Raw genomic sequence first — 13,017 nt, forward strand, 5'->3', positions numbered from 1 at the left:
GTGGCTGCATAGTCCTCAATAAAGTCTCTACAGTACCCGGTTAGCCCTAGAAACAACCTCACACCTGTTACTGTGTTAGGGACCGGTAGTTCTTGTACCGCCCCCCTCCTAGCCTTATCTATGGCCCTCTCTCCAGCGCGCACAGTCAGACCGAGGAATTTCACCTCCTGCTGGCCGATCTGCGCTTTCTTGGGATTCACTTTGAAACCCTTCTGCCCTAGCAGCTCCAGCAGTTCGGCCAATAGTGGGCCATGCTCCTCCTTTGAATCAGTGAACAGGAGCAGGTCATCCACATATTGGACCAACTATCTGGGCTGGCTAAAATCCCTTAAACTGTTGGCCATGCACTGATGGAAAATGCTGGGGCTGTTGTGGAAGCCCTGCGGCAAACAGTTCCACGTGTACTGTTGACTTTTAAACGTAAAGGCAAACTTGTACTGATCCTCCCTCCTTACAGGGATGGACCAAAACCCATTGGAAATATCCAGCACTGTAAAAGTGGTCGCGGATGCTGGAATACTCCCTATGAGGTCGGCAACTGCTGCTACTGTGGGTGCACAGGCTGGGCCAGGAATTGTCCGGCTTTCTGACCGGCCATAATGGAGAATTCACATGGGTAGCTATCAGTCTCAGCACTCCCTGCTGCACTAACGAGGACATGGCTGCTTCCATGTCCGGCTCTGCTTCCATGTCCGGCTCTGCTTCCCTGGGGAAGTTATACTGTTTCTGTGGTTGGGCCATGGGGTCCCCATCTACGCTGACCTCAAACCCTGTGACCCTCCTGCAGTTGTGTTTGTGAGTGGCAAATGTGGCCAGGTGGGCCTGCACAAATGCCTGGAACTCTGGTGGGGTGTTGCTGACCATGAGCCCGAGGTTATAATCCTCTTTGGGCTTCATGGTGCAGTGGGTCCCCTTCCCTTCCTTTCCCGGGATTACTACTACCTCTCTGTTCTTTACTTTACCTGCCCCCCAAAGGCAATGATTCCTCAAATCCACTAGGATCCTGTGGCCTACAATAAAATCGGCTCCCAGGACCCCTCTTCCACCCTCCACTTCCCATTTCATCAGGACACAGGTCCACTTGGAGCGGAGCGGTCCTAACCGAATGGCGAGCGGGATGGAAAACGAGCCAGCCTGTTCTCTACCCGTGAACCCCGATAGACTGTAGGGGACCCCGTTATAGAAAGGCGAGGCGGTGGGGTTAGCTGAGTAGACCATGGTGCATGATGCCCCTGTGTCTAACAGATAGGTCCCCATCACCTTTTCCACCTCCATCTCCAAAAGGGGTCTTTTCCACTCATCATACCAAAGAGAACACAGGTAAACAGGCTGCGCTGGCTCTAGTCACGGCTGTGGGTTGGATGGGGCTGATGGGGTGAGAGCACCGATGGCGGCTGCTACTCTCCCCTGGCCAGTCAGTAAGGACGTCATGGTGTCCAAAAGTGACTCGACCTCTGCGGAAGGGATCCCTACCCCAGCCTTTTGGGCTGCGGCTATGGAATGCTTTCCCTTGTTATCTTTCCAAGGGTTTTTGCACTCCTTCCGCCAGTGACCATCCTTCCCACACCCGTAACAATTGGTCTTTGTGTTTGGGGGGGGTTACTCCCTTCCTGGTGCCACTCTTTCCTACCCGGTCTGGGTTTTACCTCATGCACCTTTCCCTTGGGTGGGTGTGCATCGGCTCCCCTACCGTTTTTATAGGCCAGAGTGAGCTGCCTAATCACCGTAAGTTCGGTGGTCTGGGGGTTTTTGGGGTCGAACCAGGCTTCTGCCTTTGCCCGGACCTATGGCAAGCTGTTCACCACCAGGCAACGGAGCCAATGGGCCAGGAGATCTCCATTCAGGAACATTCGGTCCGGCGTCCCCGGACAGGCCCTCCAGTTCACCAGCCAGAGCCGGTCCGCAAAAGCCTGCGGGGTTTCCCCTGGGAGCTAGATCGTCTTCTCCACATGGGAGAAAGGACTTCCCTCATTCATCCCCATGGCCTCCAGAACCGCATCTCTAAGCTCCTCATACCCGCTCTGCCCCCTTTTTCACTCGTCAGAGAGGGATTGGAGGAGACTACCTTCCAGGGAGAATAGCAGCATCTTGGCCTTCTCAGCGTCATTGCAGTCGTTGACGCTGGCTGCCTGCTCTACTTCCCTGAAGTGGATCGAGGGGTCTCCCTTTTCGGAGAGCCTCGGGATATGGTTGACCATAGCCCTAAGCTGTTGGGTGTTAAATGGTAATACGAACTGGTTTTGGAGGGGTCCCTCATTGTCGCCATTGGCGGGTGGGCTGAACCTCCGATGCCGTGCTGGGCACATTGGTCCCGGCTCCGACCTCTCTGGCAGGGGTTGCTCCACTCCTGGTTCTACACCCACTTGCTGCCAAACCTCGCTGAAACTTGGCGCTACAGGTGGTGGTCGTGAGGTCTCCTCTCTCTCAACTGGGTCGTCCTTAAGCACTACCGGTGATGTTGGAACTGTCCTCCCCTCGTTCCCCATAAAATCTGCCTGACCTGCCTTTGGGCTTATGAGGCATACCATGCCTTTTGCCTTCCGGAGGGCCCGGCTCAGATTTTCTATCCTCTCTTTACAGGGGCCGTGGTCTGCCTCCTCAAACCCTTGTTCACTCACTAGCTTGTAAGCTGCCTTTACCTCCTGTACTTTCTCTTCCTGTTCCCTAATCTGCCTTGCCAAGCGGGCGTTCTTCTCCCGCAACCTTAACTCATTGCCCTTGGCCTCGGTGACTTGGCACCATAGGTATTCCAACTGGGCCTTGTGTTCTCCCATTAAATGCACTCTCTCCTGCTTCAAAGCCTGCAAAGCTACTAATAACTTCTCCCCTGCGAGAGCCTTATCCTGGATCTCTAGGGCTGACCCCCTTAACTTGACTGCCTGTGCTGCAACGAGCCTGTCCAACAGCTGGACCTGCTTTTTCAAACACATCAGCCAAACTGCCTTCTCTAAGGACTTCTTGTGTTCCTTTCCCTCTGTCCACTTAGCTGCTGCATCTACCAGATGCCCAGCCTTTAACAGAGTGCTGATCCACTTCTTAGTGATATTCACCTTGCTAAACACATAATCAGAAATCCTTTCCTCCATCATGGTTTGCTCATCCGAACCATTGTCTACTGTATCGCAACCCTGTTGCCGGTGTCCTGCCATGGTCGCCATTTCTGTAGGGGGTGGTGTGGGGTGGCGCGTGCGCCCAGTCAGTTATGCCCCTGACTGTTTATGAGCGGTTCGAATCGATCCCACGCCCCTGGGTTCAAGACACCGGACTTAGGTACAGGCGGCGATACAGAAAAGACTCGAGTAGACAGGTGATTTGGATGTAAGCAAAACCAAGATTTTTATTGAAATAAAAATTAACACAATCTTATGAGAAGTTACTAGTATAAAATTACAGGCAAATACAAAATAACTATATACTTATACAGGGAATGGGGAACACACGGCACATCGAGGGAAAACAACTATCTTAACAATCCCCTTATCCTTATCCCACCCCCTATACCTAACTAAATTAAGCTATGAGGGGCCAGAATTCATGCTCACCAATCAAAATCTGCTGAATTCAAACAACAGTGGGGCTTGGGGTTCACTCTTTGTGCTCGCTGGGGCCTGCCGTCATCACGTGGTCTCGGGGCGCTGCAAGGGCATCGTCCAGGTACAAGTACCCCAAGGTTAAAGTCTTTGCTTGGGTACTTTACCTCGCAGGGATGATGGTTCCTCTTCCTCGGGCGGCAGTTGGAGTTTGCATGAAGATACTCACAGGTCGGCTGGATTGATTATTCGAAGCGTTGTTTCAATCATCTTCCCAATTCGTCTCGCCTCCTCGTCTCGTCCCGCCTGGCCTGGTTTGCCTGTGTCCGCCTGGTGCAAGTGCCAGGCGTTCCTGATGGGATGGGGAAAGGCACGGGCAGTGGCCAGGCAGTAAGCATTGGACGGAGGAAGAGCAGCAGCCATGAGGGCAAGGGGCCAGGAGAAAAGCGAGAGCCAGAGAGAGAGATTGCTATCCGGGGCCTTCAGTTATACTCCTTCGGATGGCCCTTATCTGCGTGCCAAATCAGGTTAGTTCATTGTTCCAATCTTGGCGGGCTAGTTTAAATAATGGTAGCAGTCTAAACTGTTTTTAGATGGCCGGTAATCGCACCTACTGGCCGGATGTCTGAGCTGTATTGTTATTAATGCATCCTAATCGGCCTGACCAGCCTCGATGGCTTCCTTAAGCTGTTTCCGATTATTTATGCAAACTGCTTGATGGCCTCAGGTATAGGCCTAACTGGTTTTGATCTGTCTCCGATTTGGCTTAATGCATATTCAAAGTCCTGCTGTCTGCTTTTCAAAATACAAAAGTCCTTCTTCACGGAAACTGCATGTTAGGTTTCGATTTCCCCAAAAGCTGCTTGTGTCACAGAGTCCAAGCTTTTAAAATCTTGCAGGCTTTCGGCCACGAGGTGCTGACGCCATCTTTGGGTACCCTTTTTTAAATGTCCACGCAGGGTCCTTTTTATTAATAATAACCCTGGGGAAATATGGAAATTTTACGAATCCTGCACACTCCAGCAACAGAAATACAAGATTTCAAGCTTGGTGAATATTACATGCAAGTCAATGGGAAGTATTCTATGTGTGAGGTTTTACCCCAATATAGAACCAACTGGCATGATGTTGCTGCACAAAAGCTCAGCTCATGTACAGCTGTAAGTTTGATATTACACTCTGATTTCCTGCATTGTCTAGACTGCTAGCAATCTTTACAATTGAAAAACCAGTGTGAAGGCCTAAGGCACGTATTGCAGGTCACCACCAAAGTTGGAAAAGAAAAGAAAACCAGAAAGGACTTATTACTATTAAGTCACACTTACTCGCTCTGACTGCCTGCCTCTCTTCTACGGTTCTGTCCACACCTGGGTGGCCTTCAAGAAGGAGCATGTGGTGTCCGCCGGTACGTTGGAGGCCTTTCGCGACTGATGGGCACCAGTGGGACTGGAGTATATAGTGGACATTAGTAGTAATATTATTTGGTTTTATAAGTTTCCTTTATTCCTTTTTTTCAGTTACTTTATTATTTGTGCCCCTTTTTAAAAAAAAAAAAAATGGGTTCATCAAAAAGAATGGGTTTTCAGTTGATGACACTGGGGAAACTTAGTGCCTCGTTATTGATTGGTTCATTAGAAAGGGCATACATTGTAAACTGTACAAATGAAACCCTGTTCATTTCTCATCACCACACTTGAGAAGTGACATACTTGTATTAGATGCCAAACTTTAATTTTAAAAGTCTAAAGATTGCAGGAGGAAGGAAAGATTTAGGGAGGTAAGTAGTTCCACAGCTGAGGCCCTGGGAAAGTGATGAGTACGACACTGCACACTGAATCCTCACTTTAACACAACGGGGATACAAGAGGAACAGCATGTAGAATGGATCATTTGAAACTGAGAATTAAAAAAAATATTCAGCTGCATGAACCATTGTAGTTTTGATAAAATGAAGACAAGAAACGAATTGCCTATCAAACAATAAGCTTTTTCTAGCAAATTGTCTAAAAGCACAAGAAAAACCTCCCCAATTATGGGAACAATCCTGATCTCTTGAATAGCCTTATATAGTTGAGAAGGGTTTGGAAGAAGGGGGGGGGGGGTGGTTGCAGGGAAGTGTTTGGCTGCATTAACAAGGAGGTGGGGTAATCCCACTTAAGGTCAGAGGTAAGTTAAATGTATGTGGCATGCAATGTTGCAATTCTTCTCTTTTCTATGTTCTTTCCAGCCCAACAAATTTAAACCACCAAAAAAACTATACTGGACACTCACACGAGCTCCTTGCATTTTTATTCCCATTCATGCAAATAATTTAAAAAGCATTCATCACAAGTAGTAATGTGCATAACTGCATCCAATTAGCAATTGTAGTCACGTGTAATTTGGAATAATTCCACTTCACAGTGAAAGAGGTAAAGAAACAAAAAATAGCTGAAATATGCAAGAAGCACATCCTGACTTCTTGTAGCGCTGCCTCCCTCTACTAAAATGTGTTTCATTATTAGGTTGATACAGAAGTTCTATTTAATAGGAACATGGCTTACAGTCAAACCTTTTACATATTTTCTATTTTTGCCTTTTTTGAAGTTGATTTAACTCCAGCTGTACTAATGGCTGGAAATAATTAGAAGACAGTTTTCCTCCTCCCTCCATGGAGATTGACTCCTTGGTGGGATTTTGATTCCAGTGTCATCCAAGTAGCCATCATTGATGTGTGAGCCTGGCCAGAAAATCAACAGGTTCTTCAACCCCTGGGGGAAGTTATTATAGTTGAGTCGATCTTGTCCTTATCAAACGTCTATTCCTGGACCTCTAGTAGAAGTGACTTGAAAGCAATCAAGAATGAAGTTGAGCCAATTTTCACCTCCTTAACCCAGGAGAACCAAGCCCAACTGTTACACTCTACCATTCCCTCAGCTTAGATGGGCTAACTCGGCACTGACCATAGAACAAATCTAGGCTCTTCTGGGTCTGTCTTAGGTACTCGCTGGATAAACCCACTGAACCATCATGTGAGCCCTCAAGTGGCACATATTTGCAGAAAGATTCAAACAACCAACAATCAGCAATCAATCACACCCCATTTTTCTATGTAATGAATATGTAAACATAATGGTGCGGAAAAAGTCAGAGGGCAACTATTTGAATAGCAATCAAGTAACAATTTCTACAGAATGCCTAGTCTTGTTTCAGATGACTAATGGCAGAGAACTTATAAAAAGTAACAGTCCATACATTTTTATACTCATCCACTAACTAGCCTTTAAACAATCCAAATGTGCTCCTTTTTAACAACTGGTGCTTTTACTCTTCTCCAATATACTAACCATTGCAAATTGCTGTTAGTCTCTTCCAGCTGTTTAGGTTCCTTCGCTTTGGTGTCTAGGTACCATAACTTACTGCACTTTGGTTTGACTTTCTTTCTGGTTCCTAGATCAGTCTTTTTGTTCCTTATGTGCATTTCTGTAACAACCGGGCCATGTCTGAAATAATTCACTGAATCTGTGCAACAATTGTAATGGGGTAGTGCACTAGAAACTAATGTTCTGGATATTAAATATCAAGCATCTGGGGGAGTGCAGTGGAGAGCACCATTGAAGCTGTAGGTTGACATTACTGAATTTATTGGGGGTTTTCCTGAGAAAAGAATTAGAAGAATATTTGCCATATTATAGCACATTATTTATGTATTAAATTCGATTAAAGAAGACTTGTATTTATATAGTGCCTTTCACAGCCTCAGGATATCCCAAAGCGCTTTACAGCCAATAAAGTACTTTTGGAGTGTAGTCACTGTTGTAATGTAGGGAACACAGCAGCCGATTTGCGTACAGCAAGCTCCCACAAACAGCCATGTGACAATGACCAGATTTTTTTTTAGTGGTGTTGATTTTGGGATAAATATTGGCCAGTACACTGGGGAATACGTCCCAGCTCTTCTTTGAAATAATGCCTGGGGATCGTTTACGTCCACCTGTGAGGGCAGACGTAAACATAAGCATCGGTTTAACATCTCATCCAAAAGATGGCACCTGACAGTACAGCACTCCCTCAGTAGTGCATGGGAGTCAGCCTAGATTTTGTACTCAAGTCTCTGGAGTGGGGCATGAACCCACAACCTTCTGACTCAGACCAGAGTGCTTTCACAGAGCCATAGCTAAAGACAGAACAAAAATCTTATTACTGTATGTTAATGCTGAATACACTTCCTTGACATCCATAGTTACAATCTTTGCTTCCATTGGTGAAGCGGCTGGTCTTAAAGGCAGTGACGGGCCTTGTAAATACTGTAATTTTAAAAATTGAATGATTGATCAGAATCTGTCACAAAGTTTGTTTTTCATTGAAATTTTGAAAACAAAGAAACCACAGTAAATCAATTGGCAACATCACTGCTTTATTGTAACTTTGTGTAGAAAGCGCATTTGAACTTCCACTGCTTTGGGAAACATGACTCCCAACATTATAAATGGGTCACTGAAAACAAAGCATAGTTACTTTCCTTTCAGCAACGGTGATATGGCGCCTGCAAAAGGCAGCAGAGAACTCTCCAAACCATAGAACTGTACTTTGAATTTCCAGGTTGTACAATACATATTTGACAGTGGTTGTGGAAACATCCCTTAACGTGCTGCAACTGGAATCGATACAAAATGTAGGTACTGTAGTTCCAGTGTGTCATTCAAGAACCAGATTTTGCTTACACATTGATACAACTGCAGGAGGTACATTAGTGATTTAAATAATGAAGCAGAAGAAAGAGCAAATGGAAAAAAAGCAAGAAAATCCTTTTTTTATAGCAGACATGAAGGAACAAGCAGTTATGGATGAAGTGATAGTAGATCCCTGTGAAATCAGTAAGTGCTATGATTGCCTAGCAGAATGCTGTAACACCTGTGTTATGCTCCCTTTTGTGACATTGATTTTTTTAGTACCTCCAAGATTCCTGATTAGTACGACTTTGAGCTCTGCTTGAAACCTGTGCAATGCTGGCAGTTAATATTTAACGTACAAAAGGCCATTCAGTCCATCGAGCCAGTCCCTTTACTATTTCAGCACGCCAAGTCTCATATCTAACCAGATCTTGAACTCCCCAACACCTGATTTCAAATGTTTATCACCCTAATGGCCCGGATTTTGTGGTGGTAATGACAGCGAACTGTCAGCATTCGCCGTCATTAGCCCTCTGAAACTGACAGCAACTTCAGGATTTAGCGCATGGGCAGATAAACGTGGAATTCCAGAAATTATGATCAGTCATTGGTTTAAATTTGCTTTTCACCAATTTTAATTTATGCCTCTTGTTCTACTGGCCGTGGTGACTTTAAAACAATATTGAGGGTGTATCTCTTGTAAAGTATGCCTGTTTATACTTTTATATACTTTAATGAGATTCCCTTACCCATCTTCTCTCTCGACTTTGGAGCTTAAGCATCTCTCATCTTTCCTCATCATTCATCCTGTTGCATTTGGGATCATTATTGCAGCTCTTTGAACCTTTTCCAAAGCAGGTCACTTCTAAAGGTGGCGATGAGAAATGCACAATATTCCATTTATACAGTTTACTTTAAAAATAGCAATTGCAATTTTTTATTTCATAACCCTAAATTAGCTATGTGATTTCATGGAAATAAATAGGCTTTGGTATGCACTTTCATTCCTTCAAGCCTTTTGACTGTTCTCCATCAGAGTTGCTACTGCAAGGTCAAGAGGCTCACAGCCAGCATTTAAAAAGAAAAAAAAAACTTTATTAAAAAAAGCACGCACACCTAAAATACAATGGAACCACTGAATCAAAGTGTGTATTTATCCAAGTGTCTGGACATCATAATCCCTTTTCTGTGTTTTTAAAAACAAAAAGAAATAAAGACAATAGGCACGGGCCAATGAGGAAAATAAAGTGACACATGTAAAATGCACGTGAATCTATCAGAAAATATCACAGACTATAGAAAGTGTCAGTACAATGGGTGATAATCAGTGTGGCTCACTCTAAATCACTTTAGGAGGATACTTAAGCCACTTTAGGATTTAAGCAAGACTTCTCATCGATACTGCTTACAGAGGAAGGAAAGTTTAGAAAAATATTCTCAGAACAGCAGTGGGTCTGTGCAGTGGAAAGGGCTTATAGAACTGCCTTCCAGATAACTGGAAGGTGAGTGTTTCAAATATGCCAGGATACAAGTGTGAATGAGGTTTTGTACTGCACTGTGAGTTTAGAGACCCGGCACCTCAAACTATTCAAATTTAAGGAAAAAAATCCAATATTTTGATGCCATGGAAGAGAAACAATTTGATTTGTATTTTACACATCACAGGTACCAGTCTTGCAAACAAACAAAACATCGAAAAGGTTTTTCAAACTGAAAATTCATAATCATAAATACACCAAAGTGCACATTTCAGCTGTAGAATCGTGAAAGGGCAACAGTGAATCACACGTAGCATTTAAACTTTGTTATTTATTACTCAATACAGCATCTTAACTTTAGAAAATTCTAGGCGATACCACTGGCTAATAGAAAGAGAAATCTTTCTATTACAACTAGAGTGTGAGAACTTAAAGAACATTAGACACAGGTCAATTTTTGGTCTGTTTCAAATCCAGTCTACACAGGCCACCAGTAGAGATTTCAATCACTCATGTTTTACACACTTAGTAACAAAGACGTTTTAAAGTGTTTCCATTTTTAGCAAACTTAGTAAGGCAGCCAAGTCCCCGTGAACACTCTGTTACTGCACAGCAGTGTAACATTACTAGCTCCCACACCAGCCTCCTTTACAGCCACGAATCAGAATGCCCATTTAGTGCCAACTCAGGCTGAATTATGGGTGGTTTTATATTGTGGACTCGGATCTGCTAAGAACCAGATCAAGATTCCTCAGTAATTTCAGTTGAGCAACAGACAAATTAGATTTCCATTCACTCAGCTTAGGTTAAGAGTCAAACTTCGCTCCCTAGTGGTGAAGAGAATGTACCAGCTCACTGGTGCCACCCCGTCTTCCCACAGGTTTTTATTTTGACAAGAGTTCAGACCTGGTCAGCAACAGTGCAAAAGCTAAATGTAAGCAAGTTCTTGAAACTTAGTTGTGTGCTCATTCACTATCTTCTCAAAGTTCCGGGTTCTTATATTCTGTCTGCAATGTGCCAAAGCCCTTATTCCCTTTCAATATAGAAACACGATCACAACAGGCAAAGTGGAGTGCAAATAATAGTAAACAAAAGAATGATAAATATTTTTGACAACCAACACCACATCATGTAATTAAAGAATAGTTTTGTTAATGTTTTCCATCAGGGCTGGTTGTGAAAATTTACAGTTCATCTTCTGTATGTTTTTGCATCAGAAATATCATGCTTCATTGAAGCATAATTATGTAAAATGCATCTGAAGCAGTAAGTCACACCTTGAGGCCATGGTGAATAGTTCATGTTCTATTATTAAAAGTGAATTAGAAGAAAATAAGCAACTTGGGAAATTTCCATGGCGCTGTTGAAAGTCTGAAATAATGAGTAAAAACCACTAGCTCAGATGTGTTAACTAACTTCTGGTGATAATCTGTACAGTGGGGCATCTGTGAAGAATGTCCTTCTATACAAGTCTGCTGCAGACACAGCATTATTCTACCCTTTGAGGTGTCCAATCTATAATCAGCAATGATACAAGCAGCTGCTCCCTTGTAAATCACTTCAGGCATCAAACACAATAAAGAACTCCCTCTCCCAGTTACACTGCAATTGGGCAGGGTTAACAAAAGTAAATCCGGATAGCGCTGAATACAAGCATGTATGCATCGGAGGAGTGGTGATTTGTGTAATGACGAAGTGCACTTTGGGCCCGTTATACAGACACTAATCTGTCTGCTGGTTTACACTGAAGATATACGGTAGCTATATAGAAACAAGAGTAAAAGAGTGCATCCTGAGGGATTGCACTACAGACTGTGAAGATTAGGCTTGATTTACACTAGTTGATGGCCTCCGATGCATGCCCGACCAAAGAGCTATTTTTGTGTGGCGAGGAAATAAATAACAAATACTACATTACTAATAAGCAGTCCTTGTTGTCCACAGAGTAGTAGATATTCTAGAATATTTACATAAGACACCATGTGATCTACATTTCACATCTTCAAATGCAAAACTGTTTTCTATAAAACAACAGTACTAATGATTAAACAGTGTAGCATAGCTGTATATTCCACAATAAAATTTTCCATACATAAATTGCCAGATCTTGCAATGTGATGTCTGGAATACTCACACACTGATATGTACAACATAGCAGCTGAGGAATTTGAGTATCTTGCTGAAAAATACAGGCTTATAGGATAGAATACATTAACTTCAAATATTCACCTTGGTCTGCCCTTCAGTGAACAGAGTGTGACAGAGAGTGTTTATGTGAGAGAGCGCGAGCACGAGAGAGAGAGAGAGAGAGCATGAGCACGAGAGAGCGAGTGTGAGTTAGTGAGATTGAGTCTGAGAGATTGAGTATGTGTGTGTGTGAGAGAGGGAAATGAGTTATAGGGTTCATGTATATTCTTCCAAGGACAAGAATAATACATCAACTGGCACTGTATTGACCAACCTAGAAACTTGAATTCAGGAGTCTGAAAATCAATACATTGAAAGGTTTTGGGTTTTTATTATTGGGGATTTAAATCATCCCTATGATTTTTGGCTTTCCAAAACCCCACTGACAAACATATAGAAACAGTCTGATTTTGCATGATTTTTTTTGTCCCTGAGGTGAATACCTGTACATTTTCCAATGATCCTTGCACCCCCATTGCTTTTTCTGTCCACAGAACTGAACCCCAATTATAATACACCTTATATAAAAAAAAACAACAGAACATTCCCATTCCAGTCTCTTGGCTCTGTCACATTTGAGAAGATTTCACGTAGAAAAAAAGGAGCAACTCCTTAAACAGAGTTAAACTGGTCTCATGTGCACAGCTCAAAGCTCAATATGTGGGACGTGATCTGTGAAATGAAAGAGATAGCACAGGTTAGAGCGCATCAACTCGCAACACTGTAAATAGTCTACATCTGCAGCAAAATAAAATCCAACATAATGCCACTACATTGAACACATTTCAGTTCAAAAGGGCAATCAGGAACGCTGCCTGCTTCCACCCATACCTCTCCTTTATTGCTGCTGAAATCCCAATCCAGCCTTTCATCACAAGGACCGACTTCTCCAATACTCTCCTTGCAATGCAGCATTTCCTTTACCATTATATGATTACAAAGATGTAGAAATATATACTGCTTACATATTACTTAACAGGACTGGTGGCTTGTCCTGTTTTGTCAGGTTTTGTTTTACTGTCAGCAGCTATCACAGTCCGTGTGCTGTGCTTCTAGATGCGTTACAATGTTCATACAAGAAAGCTAAACAGCATACACAAAGGTAATTATATATATTTTTTTTTGTAAAAAGTCATCATTTGACCAGGTGAAAACCAAAATCAAAATACT

General features: G+C 43.4%; 1 protein-coding gene across 2 annotated transcripts in view; it reads right to left on the minus strand.

Annotated features, from left to right (window-relative positions):
* Positions 1-12,158: 12,158 nt before the first annotated feature.
* uggt1 (UDP-glucose glycoprotein glucosyltransferase 1) overlaps positions 12,159-13,017 on the minus strand; it is a 168,053-nt gene continuing 167,194 nt past the window's right edge. For both annotated transcript variants that reach the window (XM_085990639.1, XM_085990638.1), the window contains one exon: positions 12,159-12,519. In XM_085990639.1, the coding sequence (XP_085846765.1) occupies positions 12,494-12,519 (26 nt within the window). In that variant the 3' untranslated portion in view covers positions 12,159-12,493. The remainder of the gene's footprint in view (positions 12,520-13,017) is intronic.

This window comes from Somniosus microcephalus, chromosome 6 (assembly GCF_052327205.1).
Source record: "Somniosus microcephalus isolate GS21.2 chromosome 6, FLI_Smic_1.0, whole genome shotgun sequence".
Taxonomy (NCBI): domain Eukaryota; kingdom Metazoa; phylum Chordata; class Chondrichthyes; order Squaliformes; family Somniosidae; genus Somniosus; species Somniosus microcephalus.